This window comes from Neodiprion lecontei, chromosome 3 (genome assembly GCF_021901455.1).
Source record: "Neodiprion lecontei isolate iyNeoLeco1 chromosome 3, iyNeoLeco1.1, whole genome shotgun sequence".
Taxonomy (NCBI): domain Eukaryota; kingdom Metazoa; phylum Arthropoda; class Insecta; order Hymenoptera; family Diprionidae; genus Neodiprion; species Neodiprion lecontei.
Window position 1 is genome coordinate 23,969,402 of NC_060262.1, and position 14,743 is coordinate 23,984,144.

The 14,743-nt window shown below is 36.3% G+C and overlaps 2 protein-coding genes across 5 annotated transcripts; one reads left to right on the forward strand and one right to left on the reverse strand.

The window, feature by feature from the left end:
- The first annotated feature begins 3,546 nt into the window (after positions 1-3,546).
- LOC107220989 (reticulon-4-interacting protein 1 homolog, mitochondrial) lies at positions 3,547-9,645 on the forward strand. 4 transcript variants are annotated; one of them, XM_046734147.1, is made up of 9 exons: positions 3,547-3,909; positions 4,339-4,591; positions 5,102-5,247; positions 5,569-5,718; positions 5,829-5,955; positions 6,031-6,118; positions 6,301-6,486; positions 6,693-6,870; positions 7,007-9,645. In XM_046734147.1, exons 1-9 carry the CDS (start codon positions 3,862-3,864, stop codon positions 7,208-7,210), a joined length of 1,380 nt encoding a protein of 459 aa, XP_046590103.1. In that variant the 5' UTR covers positions 3,547-3,861; the 3' UTR covers positions 7,211-9,645. The 4 variants fall into 4 exon arrangements, with proteins under 4 accessions (XP_046590103.1, XP_015515304.1, XP_046590100.1 ...); XM_015659818.2 differs by having other exon boundaries at positions 5,829-6,118; XM_046734144.1 differs by having other exon boundaries at positions 5,835-6,118.
- Positions 7,491-12,386, reverse strand: LOC107220995 (flap endonuclease 1). Its single transcript, XM_015659831.2, has 8 exons — positions 12,092-12,386; positions 11,489-11,591; positions 10,685-10,851; positions 10,472-10,581; positions 9,509-9,712; positions 9,113-9,331; positions 8,800-8,982; positions 7,491-8,160 (listed from the first exon to the last, which is right to left on the reverse strand). The coding sequence occupies exons 1-8, from the start codon at positions 12,171-12,173 to the stop codon at positions 8,086-8,088; spliced, it is 1,143 nt and encodes a 380-aa protein (XP_015515317.1). The 5' UTR covers positions 12,174-12,386; the 3' UTR covers positions 7,491-8,085.
- Positions 12,387-14,743: the final 2,357 nt, after the last annotated feature.

A 14,743-nucleotide genomic window follows, 5' to 3' on the forward strand; every position in this document is an offset into this window, starting at 1 on the left:
TCAGAGGCTGGGTAAGTGAAAGTTTTCATTTCAACAATTTACAGACAGAGCGTAAATCAGATCTTCAGTCAACGCCATAAGTAGTCAGAGACTTCAAACTCCGCCTGACGTCGCATGTTACGGCAATCCTCTAAGCAGTAGATCGCGTTGCACCATAGAGATATAGGTATAATATAAAACGTAAGTAACGGCGTGAGCGTCCCGTGAATGGACTTGAATCAGTTCTTTGAAGGACAGAAGATAATAATTCTCCCGTTCTCTCTGTCGCTCTACCGTGAAGAGGGGGGGCAGCTGGGCTAGCGCGTGTAGCTACCCCCACTCCATGGGAAGAGCGTTAGGGGGGGGGGGTTATTATGTTCCGTCCTTCAGAGAACTGATTTTACTCTCATCTGAGCGTCGGGCGGAATCAGTCGTTTCCGAGCAATTCGAGCGAAATCACGTGTTCTCGGTGGTACCGGTTCAACGTACAGACCGCGTTCTTCAGGATGTGTCATGATTTTTGATCAATGCATTTCCACCATACTTATCTGTAAATAATACACGAGGAGCCGCGTATAGCCCGATCCAAAACTGAGCTACTGAAATAAAAACATCCTGCGAACGTTGATTGTGAATTTCGTGTGCTGAGTTTTCATTGTTTTGTACAACTTCAGACTTCAGTGATGTGTATTATTGTCTCTGTGCGTCGAGTGCAATTTTATAATTATTTTGGCTGATTTTCGGCGAATGCGCAATTGCACTGCTAGCAAGTTTATTCGGTCGGTTCAGTCAGACAACTACAGCACAAAAAGTGAGTGTAGAATCGAGTGTTATTGGGGTGCGGGTTTTTTGGATTATAAGAGTTTAGTGAAGATGTGACTTATGTGAAAAGTACATCGCTTCACCAATGCACGTGAGATGCTACAACAACTACTACGTAGAGTGTGGAGCATCCCACATTCCAGGTAACAATACAGTGCAACCTCCGAATGAAACCGGGCTCGGGCGGTTAGGGGAATATAATTCCGAGAAATGAGTTACCGACTGTTAGATGACTTTCAGTCGAATCATTTTTTTTCATAATGCAATTTAGCGTAGCTTACTTCATTTAGAAATTTTACACGTTGCTAAAAGTGGAATAAGCATCGCGACAGGTAACCATCGCTTACTCGGCACTCGCGAGATCGAATTGTGTTTTGCAACTGATGTAATAATTTACGTTTGAATTTACCAATGATGCCGTTTAAGTGGTGGATTACTAAAATAATAAATGCAATATTAGGGTGGGCGGGATATGACCGCGATACTGTATTCTGAGTAGGCAGACTACGATACAAAAACATTTTGCTCCCAACAGGTAACCAACGAAAATGTAAGTCAGTGACCACGGCGCAAATGATGAAGAATGATGTGTGTTGGAAAAAATGGAGAATCGATTAGGTCGAATATAGGTAACCGGGTAGGTAGGCGGACGTTTTGGGATCCGTCGCGGGATTTATGAATGAATGTGTGAATCTCTCTTTTCCGTTGGGTGGCTTCGTTGGGAAACAGGCGAGGGTAGGAAGGTCGCGATGTACTGTGATGTTACTAACCTTTGTAATCCACAGCGTCAAACGATCACAGAAATATTTTTACCAAAAGACTCCGTATTCGAATCTTTCAACCATTTGTAAGCATTTGAATATTAACGAGATCGAATTGCCTATTGTCACTTTGCAACCATTTTTTAATCGTTATTCAATTCAATTATTTAGTCATTACCGATCATTATTCCATCCAGTTCGTCACGCCTTATTGCGCGTAGATTAATAACGCGAATTGGACGCAGCTTTTTGCGGGCCAATTAATAACGGGAGTCGTACACGGTTTTTTGCCCGTCGGTTTTGCAAACAGTACATAAAAGAGTTACGCACTCTCAATGTGCTGATTTTTCAGCTCTTCGGTCAATTGTTTGACGAATAATAAAGTTTTCAAGTTCCACGGCGCCTTTAGCGCGTGGACTTGATACCTTTTAGTTATGAAAGAAAGCGCGGCATTTGAAAACCGGCGCTCAACACGCAGGAACAAAAATGTTTCAGATAATTAATTTGTTTATTTTCGTTAATTATATTTTTCACTTCTCTAAACTAAGTATATTTTTGTCTGTATCGACATATGGCACTAATTATATTTTTATTTGTTCCACGTAACCGAGTTTCATTAACTATACTGAAAAATCAACGCCTCATTTTTTAGGCTTAGGTCTGGTTCAGGGTTAGTCATGTTGTTTTCACCGATACATAGATTTAGTGATGTACTTCAGAATCATCGTGATCACAAAGTGTAGCAAAATTTATTTGGCTGTAGTTTTTTTTTAATGCTTTTGCAGTTTTTTATTGCGATTGTTTTAACGTCGAGTTTTTTTTCTCGAGTCGCTCTGGGTCATGTTTGGTTTGTCTTTTACCATAGAATTATACAGCTTCTTATTCTACGCCAATTTGTTTCTATTTCTTCAAAGATTTCTGCATCGTCTTTCGACAGGTAAATGCCAACGTCTTACAGCGGTTCGTGTTTTCGATCTTAGTTTCGTTTTTGATTGTTTTGCGTATTCACCAGGTTCTCCATTTTTGTGATTATCTCATACCTCATAAGAAAAAAAAACCGTGCGCGAACATCCGAAGTCAATCGCCGTTCGCAACAAATTGCGAATACACGCGAGTACAAATTGATTGGGAAAAACAATTTACCATAATTACCATTTGAAAAAAAGTCATGTGTAATTTTTCCAAGAACACAAGATCGATCTTGCAACTATTCTCCGTGGAGTAGGCCTACTGGGGATACGACGTAAAAAAAAACGCGCTGGGTGCTCTACCGCTTGCGGTGGCGTGGAAACGAGCATAAGTGAAGTAAATTATTTTCACTGGTCAAATACTAACATATTGTAGTTTTTCTAAGGGATTAGATAAAAATTTCAATCTGTTTCCGTTCGTCATTCTATAGGCATAATAACATTCGACTCTGCATTATCTGGGCACACCCGATGAGCGACGGTAACATCCGCTCTTGTGTAAACTTTACGTACGGACCGCTTGCCGGTTGAGTTGCCCTTTCAAGGTAGGACGCAGAGGACGCTTCTTAACAATGAATTTAACTCGTTCATTTTCGATCACGAAAAATCCCAGAAGACTACGAGTCTTTATACTTATATTTTCAATCACGCACAAGGTGCCACGAAGTTAATAACACGAAAAAGGCGGACGTGTGAGCTCTTATCAGGCATCGCTTTGCGCAATCATCAGTTTCTCAATTGGCTGTCAGTAAAATATATTTTCGGTAGAGGGTGCATCAGTCAAATCATGTGATTCGTGACGTTCGTGATCATAACTCAAGTGGGGTTATATCACAAGTTGAAAGCCCAACAAATCGTTTGACTTACGTGATTTGGGTAGAAGCTAATGGGAATCCGACTTAAAGAAAAATGTGCACTGAGCATAGAATCCCTAGTTTTTAACCAATGGAGAGACAGGAAAACTAGGGAGATTGCACTGAATGCGCATTGAGTACGCACTTTTGCTGTAAGTCAAATTTACCATAACCTGTTGCCTTGGAAATACGAAAATGAATTAAATTTAAGGAAATTTGTATCCGATGTTCGTCATCGCACGATTATAAGGATAAAATCGTCGGGTCGAGCAGTTGATTCAAAACACGATAGCCCCAAAAAATATCCTTTGCATCTATTTTTGAGATGCATGCAATGTGTTAATCAGTTATTTATATCACTTGTGTGCCGTATCTCTGGCTGGTTATTTTCTGGCTTGAGCCTCTCTCAGCTTCAAACGTGATTCTTGATCTCGACAATGTTTTGAATTAAAATCAGAATTTTACTTAATAGTAACAATGGACGAAATTCGTTTTCGAATATCCAATCAACTCGAGACGTTACAGGTATTTGTTCCGTTCGAATTTTCATTGATCATTCATTTAAAACGTTAAAAATTACAAACGCATACAATAATATTTTACATATCTTCCCATCATTTTTGCCCGCAAACTATCATTCATAGTTTTTCTAATTTTCTTTTGATCATCCAGTCACAAATGTAACCTGCCATAATTCCAATAATATAGTAAAAGAAACTGTACAAGTTACAGATTTCAATCAAGTCATATTTATTTATAACTTTCCAAGCAGAGGTATACAAATACATTCCTTTAGAATAAATTCCAATCCTAAACAAGCAAAAACTGGATTTCATAAACTTCTTCTTCACATTGAAAAACATTTTTCTATGTCTCTTACATAAAAAACTCTCGTGAAACATTCTTCCAATAGAAAAGAAATTGTTATATTTCCATGAAATCTTATTTTTGCAGGTTCAAGCATCAGTGATAGCGCAGCAGGGACAGCAAGTGTTGGCCAGATGGATAACGCAGCTTCAACAACTTCTGCAGGAATTTTACCAGGGAGAATATGGCCAACGACTAAAAGATGTTGGCCAACAACTGTTGACCTGGGCTCACACTGGATGGGAACAACTCCAGTTTCAGTATTATTCACTGCAATTCAACCCGCGTGAATTTTATCAACAAGTAGCCAACTTGTTTACTGCTGGAGGTATTCTTCCAGGTGTGCATTATCCAACTCTTCCATTACTGAACCTGGTCCTGAAAACCTGCATCCTTGAAGTACGATGCACTCATGGACCGTATGCTTCTCAATTTAGTTCAATGTAATCTCACTCTGATCTCTCGTTTGCATATAATCGCAATTGAAATTCAACTTACCACTCGCATGTTATTGTCTACCTAAATTTCTTCCCTCCAACTGTAGAGAATGGATATTGATACACATGAATGCTAGCGATGTTTCAGACCTCTGAAACTAGTGACAAAAACTTATTTTGCAAAATTGACAATGATTATCTGGATGCAAGAATGATGGGATGATTCAAAGCTAGTTATTTCTAAAAAGTGCCCTCTGAAATGACTTATCTACCAACCCATTTTTATTTTTTGCCCTAATTTCATATTCTCTTAAAATTTTTGTTTTGCATTCAGATAATGAATAGTAATAAATAAACCTACACTTTTGTATTCTAGTTACAGTTTCTTTAATGCAGGTTTGCTTATATTTCAGTGTCAAGACGAGAGCTAGCCTTTTGTGTTATTGGTTTAACTGCCGGAAGTCTTATAGGATTTAGCACTGGCTTAAATTGTCACCACCCACCACAGCACATGCACCACATGAAAGCCATTATATGTCATCATTACATTGGTATTGAGGTTTGTATTATAAGTATCATTTGGCATGTTACCAGTGTACTTTTGGTATCTAATGGTGCCAGATGTTCTGGTTTAAAAGAAAGAAAAGTGATCGAACTTATAGTTTATGTTTCCACTAGTAAGAAAATAAAGTAGGTCAAGCATGTGTAAATGGTGGTACATTGTTACATATCGGAGTTTTCATTTTATCACACGTGTCTTACACTAATACGTAATTATTATAAAACGATGTTGGAGTCTGGTAAGTCAGAAAGTGAAATCTTCCAACCCTGTATATACTTTTGGTTTTACAATGTTTCATAAATTCTTATGGTTCAACAGGGTGTCACTACAATAGACGACGTGGAAATGCCAGCCATTCAAAAACCTGACGATTTATTAATTCAAGTAAAATCTGCATCTGTGAATGTCGTAGATGCAAAAATATGTTCTGGCTACGCAAGGACGTACAGACAGCTTCTTAACTCTGGTGTAAATATTCAAGCAATTAACACTGATCTGCATTTTTCAACAAATACGTATTTACAAACTCATTACAAAATCACAAAAAGACCATTGTTTATCCCGTTACTCTGTTGCAGAAACAGAGAGATTTGCCAGTGATAATAGGAAGAGATTGTGCCGGAATAGTGGTTGATATTGGTCCAAGTGTCATAGATTTTGACATTGGTGATGAGGTGTATCTGGCCGTTCCTTCATGGGCACAAGGTACCATGGCAGAATATTTGGTAGTTTCAGAAACCGTAGTAGCCAGAAGGCCAAAACTTGTAAACTTTGATGCAGCAGCCAGCTTACCGTACAGTGGATGTTTGGCATGGGATGCCATTGTTAATGAATCTGTGATCGCAGAAGGCAATGCTCGAGGAAAAAGGTCATTCTTCAAAGATTTAGTAACAAACTGAATCAAGCCATTGTTGAATTTTAAAATTGACGCTAAAGATGCATAAATGTTAATAACAGATCTGCAATATTATATAAATAAAAACTACCAGACAACTACTGAATGTGAAGTAACTTGCTGTATTGTTGTAATCGATATAAACATTTCCACAGAATTCTTGTGTATGGTGGGACTACCCCAGTTGGCTGTATTTTAATTCAGCTAACTAAACTTTGGGGTGGTTATGTTGTTGCAGCTTGTAAACAGCAAGCAATACCTGTTGCTAAAGCTCTGGGAGCGGACGAAGTTATTCCCTTCAACGAATCGAATATAGAAAAAGAATTAGAACTACAAGATAAGTGAGTAAATATGTCTTCTTTCAGACATGGTGATTCCAAAAAAATATAATACGTTAATAATTTTTTGAGAGAAAGAAAACGCCAATGTGTTCGATCAATCTCTATTCAAAGAGTGATTTGTTTCCAGGTTTGGCTGAAAGACGCGAGTGAAATCAAGAAAAAATTAATCCTTTACTCAGTTCTTCATTTTGAATCCATTATTGCAGATTCGACGCCATCTTTTACACCGGTGGTCAACAAATTAAAGACTGTATACTGAGAAATCATTTACTACCGCATGGTTCTTACGTATCCACAGTACCAGAACATTTGACATCCGATACGTTAGGATTTGTTTTTGGAAGCATATTTTCCGGATATGTCAGAATCAAACTGTTAATACGAGTATGTATTTTATTTGTAATATATTTTGCTCTCACAATGCATAATATTTCGTGTAATTTGATAGTATTGACAATGAATAAAATCAAAATATTATTACAAGTGTAGACTGACATAACTTTTTACTGTATGATTACAGTACTTATTTGGTTTGAAACCAAACCAATGGAACGATGGTTCAAAAATAAACACTGCCAATCTGGATGCATTGCGTCAACTCGTTGATGCAGATCAACTACAGGCTGTTGTTCATAAAGCTTATGCACCACACAACATTGAACAAGCCTTACACGAAGCATTGAATCCGAATGCTGTCGGCAGCACTATAATTAGATTCCACTGACGCTTGTATTATTTACAGGATATACTAATTCATGGCTTGGTGATTCAGTAATGGTGTTACAACTATTGCAGACCTTGATAATACAAATATTTGAATGAATTGCCAAACCAGACATTTATAGTTGGACACCAGAGAATTCAGGTAATATTTTAATTACCAAGAATTGACGTTGACGCTGAAAAGCACAGTTTCAGTCTGGCCAATTATCACTTCAAATTTGCGAGTGTGTCTTCCACGTAACTTCAAAATTGCGATAGACTCCACTCGTAACCAGCTCAAATTAAGGCCATATTTACATAAAATGGCCCCTAAAATTCAGGGTATAAGAATGGGGAGCTTTAATACAAAGTTAAGTTAGTAAATGTTTATAGCATGTTTTATTATCAAATATATATATATATAACTAGATATGAAGGAAAGTTTAAGAACTAATCATGAGTTGCCTTAACAAATTATAAACTGTTAATTATTTGAACTTTTGTGCAAACAAAATATATATACATAATGTTTAATTTGAAAATGGATGAATTTTTATATAATTGAAGTTATAACTGCAGATTTATTGATTGAAAATTGTTGTAATTTTACTTAATCGAAGTTATTGTTGCAGACTTATTGACATTGTTTGGCAAGACATAAATGGCCAACAGTAAAAGTAAAGAATTCATAATAAAAGAATGAATTGAATTCAGCTAGTAATTCATATCTATAACGGATCATTTGCATATTAGAAAAATTTGTTACTTGGAATAATTAAAATTCGAAATTTCATTTGAATTACTTTGTTGTAAAAATCGACAGACCCAGGGCAGACCTCTTAACAGAGGAATTTATACTCCTGAGTTGCATGACAAAATTTTGAGATAACTTTCCATTTATTTGGCTTTTCCTCGAAATTTACCTCTTCCAGCAGGTTTGCCTTTTTTCGCTGGTGTCTTTTTGTCATCGGCCTGTTGTGTTAAACAAAAAATGAATTAATCAATATGTCCTGGTAAATCTGAGTGTTAGATTCCTAAATAAGGCAAGGCAGTAAAACCTCTTTAGTGGCAACTCCTAGGGGAAAATGTTAATGCAGTTAATAGTTCCTTGTCAAACATGACAGGGACGAATCATCAAACATCTAATAAAAATGACTTATCTTTATTTATCAACAAAATTTAACTAAAGTTACGAAATTAAGAAAAAATTTTTTGAAATTCCAAGCTCAATAAAAATGTTATCTGCTTTTACTTGTACCTATATCATTTTTAACACTAGGTGTGTATCTTTTCTTGTGTATGAAATCAGAGATATTCGAGAGTTTTTTTCTGCACCCACCCCAAATTTGAACAGTGTGGAAGTCAAGTTAAAGTTGAGCAGTAAAATCGACAACAAGTTCCCGTATATTTTTTCCTATCACAAATGATTACAAGTTCACTATAGTAATCTGCCATGTGCTGTGCTGCTGAATTGTCACTTTCCACAAATCTAATCAGTCACAGTAGGAAAGCAGATTTGTCAAAACAAGGATGATGGAATAGTTATTGACACTAAGGTGGTTTTACTGTGTTATGAATATCCAATAGATACTCAACAGATCAATGTCTTACCTTACGCTTGACTGGAGTTGTACTGGGCAACACTTTGAAGAACGAGTCGAGCCGACCCTGGGTTGAAGTACCACGAGCTTTCAACAACTTTTTCGAACCATTTCTAACTCTATCTTCATTAAATTGCTTATCACCACACAAAAAATTAACCAAGCCTTCCTCATCTGGATCTGACCACTTCAGCTGCAAAACAAACAAGTTTTAATCAAGAAGAGAAGAACTTGAAAATTCTTTGGAGCCCAAAACTGGTTTATAATTTTTCCTTCGCCTAGTTATCTGAAGATTATTGCAAAATATAAGTACCACTACATGCCTCAATATTATTTGGATCCATAACTTCAGGTTCTTGAAATAATATTCTGGCTTGTTTATAGTTCCAATCAGTCGGTACAGGATACTTATTGGTATCTAAATTTTCCAAAATCTTTTCAAGAGATCTGTGCGTTTTAATTAGCTCCATAGCTCGCTTTGGCCCAATACCTCTAATGCTGTCAGTATAATCACAGCCCAACATTATGCATAGATCAATAAACTGTAAATAACATTTGAAATAGAATTGTCAGGTTGGAATAAACCATATTGCTGTATACACAACAGTAAGTACCAATCATTGATGCTAGCGACATTTTTGATAGCTCTTCATAGAAAACTGTGTCATTGGAAGAATCGAATTTTCAAATTATTCTTTTCATATCAGCCTTGCATTTACCTCGTCCTTATTCAATTCCAGACCTTCCAATACTTTATCATAATGAATCTCTTGTATAGGCATTTTTCTGGCCTCACTAAATGTCATACGTCGAAGTAGTACATTACATCCAAATGTCAATGCATCCATATCCTCTGTTGCTGTCGCAAAAACTTTTCCAGATTGAACCAGAGCAGTACACTGAGCCTCAGCTTCACATGGAGCCTGTATCAGTTTGATTATTACTTTTAAAGGTTGAAGACAAATACACATTAGTGTGGTTCACCTAAAAAAATTTTTTTCAGTACTGCTTCGTTTGAAAACCGTTCTTTACGATGAAAAATAAATCCCTTGCAAATTTTAACTCGATCGGATAAGATGTAGAGGTTCCGCTTTCGAGTTTTCGGTTTAACATTGAAATAACATGTACAAAAAATGCTGAACTTGACTCACTGTCGATTTTGCGTGAAAATATAGACGAAAATAAATTTACGCATTATTTCAATGTAAAAACTAAAACTCGAAAGCAGGACCTTTAAATCTTATCCAATTGAGCTCAAATTTCCAGGGAATATGTTTTTGATCATAAACAACCGCTTTATGAGGAAGCTGCATTGAAAAAAAAAATTTTTTTATATGGTGAACCACTGTAATATACACATATGTTTGTTTCTGTCTAGTGCCAAATGCAAAGAAAATACAAAGTTTGTTGAGGTAATTCTTACTGTTCCACCTAAATTCTGCTTCAACAAACAAAAACTATATGTTACATTCTGTATGAATTCGTCATAATTTTCTGTAATAGGTGGTATGGAATTTTTTGTACCACACCACTTATACCACTAGAAACGTGAAAATCTTTAAAAACCATCCTGATACTCATAGTAACTGTACTTTACATGACTGTTGAAAAGTATAAAAGTCGCCAAACCTCTCTTAAAAATTGAATGAGCTCTGAGATTGCTATATGTATGAGAATCTTACATCAATATATGGAACACCCATCAGCTTTAAGAGTTGTTTAGAATCTTCGGCATGTTGCTTCGTAACTTTAACTAGCCTTCTGTTGAATTTTTGAATATCCTCAGTATTTCCTATTTGACAAGATAAATGACATAAGCTATGGCGGCCTAGTATCCCAATAAATCATTTTTTAAAGCACAGAAAATGTCAAAGGATGGAATCTATTTAGATTACCAGCTGCTTCAGCAACTTCTAAGGCTTTCTGCGCCTCATCTCTCTTCTCCGCACGTTTTGCCAATTCCCCACCTTTCAAGTTTGGTGGTTTACCATCAAATACATAAACAGGCTTTATACCCTGTTCTATAAAGCGCAACGTTCTGTAGAATATACCCATCAAGTGACTGTAAATATCATTCAAATGATTTAATTAAATATTGTCGGACTACATGCACAAATTAAAAAATACTTTAATAATTAATATACGATTTAAATTTTTGTCAGCTACGAAAATTAGCTAATAAACTGAATTTTCATCTTGCAATATTAATTTAAATCACGATACTCCCAATAAAGACATCGTTGCAACTGTTGTGTTGATAATAATTACAAAAATCTGCTTCAACAAAAAGTTGCGGGTCTAGAATTTGTGACTGTAATTCAAGTAAGTTTGGCCTTTTTTATGCCGTCAATAGGGTTTTTTCATAAAAAGTTGTATCTTATGTCCAAAACCACAAAGTAGATATGATTTACGAGCCAAATTGCCGGTATCTGTTACCTGGTAAGAATCATGGAAAAAGACATGGAACGAGAGAGGTTTTCATAAATATAAGTAATAAAATGAAAAGCTGAAACAAATATGGAGTAGTGCAAGTAGATATGGTTTAAAAAAAGACATTGGTAAATGAAATCTAAATACAAAAATTCATACATAAATTATGATAAAATCCTGGTTCAATATTAAATTAAATCATCAAATTTCCCATTAACAAAACCGCTATCGTTGTGAAGGAAAATTAGAAACCAACACTTCTGGTATACCTTGTAGTTTCGCCATCAATAGATGTAAGCTGGGCCCCTTCGCTGCGCACCGCAATGAGAAACTGATAAAGACACATTGATGCATCAATGGCAATCTTACGACCTGCAAAAGTATACAACTAATAGGCAAAATGACACTTGCAACTTGAACCATTCGACAAATTGATGTTGGTATCAAGAGCTGTATATGATAGACCAAAACTAATTTTAACCCTCAAGAGGCGCACTGAGATACCCAGGGGTGAAGTTATATTTGGACAAACTTTAATGAATTCGTTTTCGTTCTTTCTGTTATATCAAGAATACTCTTTTTGTATAATCATTCCGTTAACACTATCTCTTTCTACACAGTCTGATCTTTAAATTGTAAAAAAAAAGTTGAAATAGATTATTTAAATCGTAATATATAAATGATTAAAGACACACGGGTATTGACATAGCCATGTGCTTACTGATTGTGAATCGGGAAGCCGCAATAGTACGCCTCGTGAGGGTTAAAAGAGAATATTGTATGAGTATAACAAGTGGATTCAAAGTAAATTGAAAATATATTTCTGGAACGGTGTGAACTTTGTTATTGATATTAATATTAATATTACGTACCGAAATAGTGCTTTATATCTTTTTCCTTTACAGCCGACGGTGCGACGTCTGCGATCAATTTAGATAATCCCAAAATACCCATGGCTTATGACAATATTGACTCGATAACTTAGAGAAAGTTGAGTATTCTCAGGCAAGGATTAATTTAAAAGAGCAGAATTTCACAATCAAGTGGCTCTGAACAACATCTCATTATTCACACAGTATACACAATGCATTTTTCGTCCCGCAACACAATACGTGCAACCAACCACTATTCACTCTTGCTATTCCCAAACCATTTACCCGCCATTTCGGAACTTGAAGTAGAGGCTGCCAACCGCACAGCTATGTATGTATAAGGCGCGTTCGGAAATTACTAGGCTCCAGGGAAATTAGCTTCCAGTACTGTCGACCATCTGTTACGTCTTTTGTGCTGCCGAGTTTGTGGGTACCTCTGCCAGCTAGTTCCGAAATGCACCTACAGGATATATACTAATCGTACTAATATACAGTATTCCATGGCATCATCATCATCACAAAATTCATAATATAGTAATAATATCATTAACAAAATAATGTCATAAATTTCGATTATCATCATTAAAATAATAATTGATTTTATTATTAATTATTAATTTATTATTATATATTAAATAAATAAAGATTATATAAATTTGATGATTTTACTATAACAATGTCGCCTTCCTACTTCCAGTCTTGGATTGATGACCCAAACACAACGCCGATCCCGCAGACCAGGGACAACCTTAGCTGCCTGTTGGTTTTTTACACAAAGTGAAATTGTGAATAAAAAAAAAACATGCAGGACATAGAAACAGATTCGTTGTACAAATTTTTCATAATCAACCAAAGTTAGTTTTAATCGAAATAAATCATTACAGTGTTGCGCTCTATACATATATCTCTAAGTCGGTACTAAGCGCTTTGCTTGAAGTTCCGCCGCGAATTACAATTTTCTGAAGCTAACTTTGATAGTGCCCTCCAGACGAGGAAGACTTCGCTATCAAGAACTGGGTGAGACGTGAAATTATGAGAGCGTACTGTATGATCCATTTACGATTAATACGTAATGCATACATACTATAAATTTTATAATTTTCCAGGAGACAAATTAGATTATCTACAATAATACGGCTATAATATGAAAATAGGAGAATAATTCATTTCGAAATGGGATTCTATTCGACACGCGCTCGATGTATTCCATAACATTAATATTCATAATTATTCCAACAACTTTTCATTTCCTCTCTCGATCTTGAAACTTCGTAGGCATAGAATCGAAACGCTGTTTCAGCTAGTCGCAAGTGAAGTATCTACGTTGGGTAGAGACGCAGAATTGTTTTTCGGAAAGCGTTCGGATGGAAAAAAATTCAGAGTAACTGTAATACATCACGGATGCGCTAATTTTGATCCAGATGAAATGGGTACTCCATATATGAGACAGTATTTAACGCAGTGTCCTGATTTAAAGACCTAAAAAGGTGATAGAGAATGAACGAAGCTGCTTAAAACTTCAAGTGTATTTTAACACACATTTGAAAGGTGTGAGCAAAATTTTTTATCATACAACTGCCGCAGAACGGCAGCGTTATTAGCTGACCCGTTAACTGAAGAATATATCTTTAGTCAACGGCTGACTATCGAAGGGCCTGGCCGCTTGAATATGGAATCTGCTGCAAAGATAAAGTGCGTATTTCTTGTATGAAATGTGAAAACTAAAATCATTATACATCATATCATATCATCTTACATCATACATTATCATATACATATAATCATGCATCACACCATACATCATCATACATAGTATTAAAGTTCGAAACCAAAGTTTGGATGTTCGGATGTTCAGAAAGTGACATCACCCAAATTTTTTTTTCTTGACGTCATCAATTTAAAATCAGCTAGCCGAATTCCTCAGTCTGGAAACAACCGCGCAGTTGAGAGGACGTATGAGAATAGCGCTCCGCAGATTTCGAGCGGTACGGGTTCTCTACCTCCGTGGTTCCTGCGCTCCATGTCCGCTACCTGGTGAAACTCGACTTCCAGGACAAGCGCTCCGTAGTTCTGGCTGTCCACGTCCTTGACCTGGTGACTTTCGACCTTCAGGACTAATTTTCTGTTGATTTGGCTGTCGAGGTCCGCCACTTGGTGGATCTCGACCTCCAGGACAAGCACTCCGTGATTTTGGCTGCCCAGATCCTTGACCTGGTGACTTTTGACTTTCAGGATTAATTTTCAAGTTTAGAAGTTCGATTATTGAAAACGTCATGTTTTGTGCTATCAAACCAATATGTATGCTTCAGGTAACATTTGGAATCCGAAAAAAAACCGAACGACCAGGATCAAGAAATTGCAATTGGTGAGTAGTTGGCATAGTATACGTAGGAATACATACAATCACGTCGTTCAATTAGAGCTAAAATTGCTGGGCGTCGTGTTTCAAATCTGTTAGCACTGAGCTGATTGTTCTGTGGTACTTTTCGACGAAATTTATTATCACAAAATAACAATACGTTATACTTACATGCATGTGTAAACGTGATTTGTAACATTATATGTATAGGAAAAATCTTACGGGCAGATTCGGTTTCCGTCACATGCACAAAGACATTGTTCATTCTGTATACTGTGAAGCAAATACCAGAT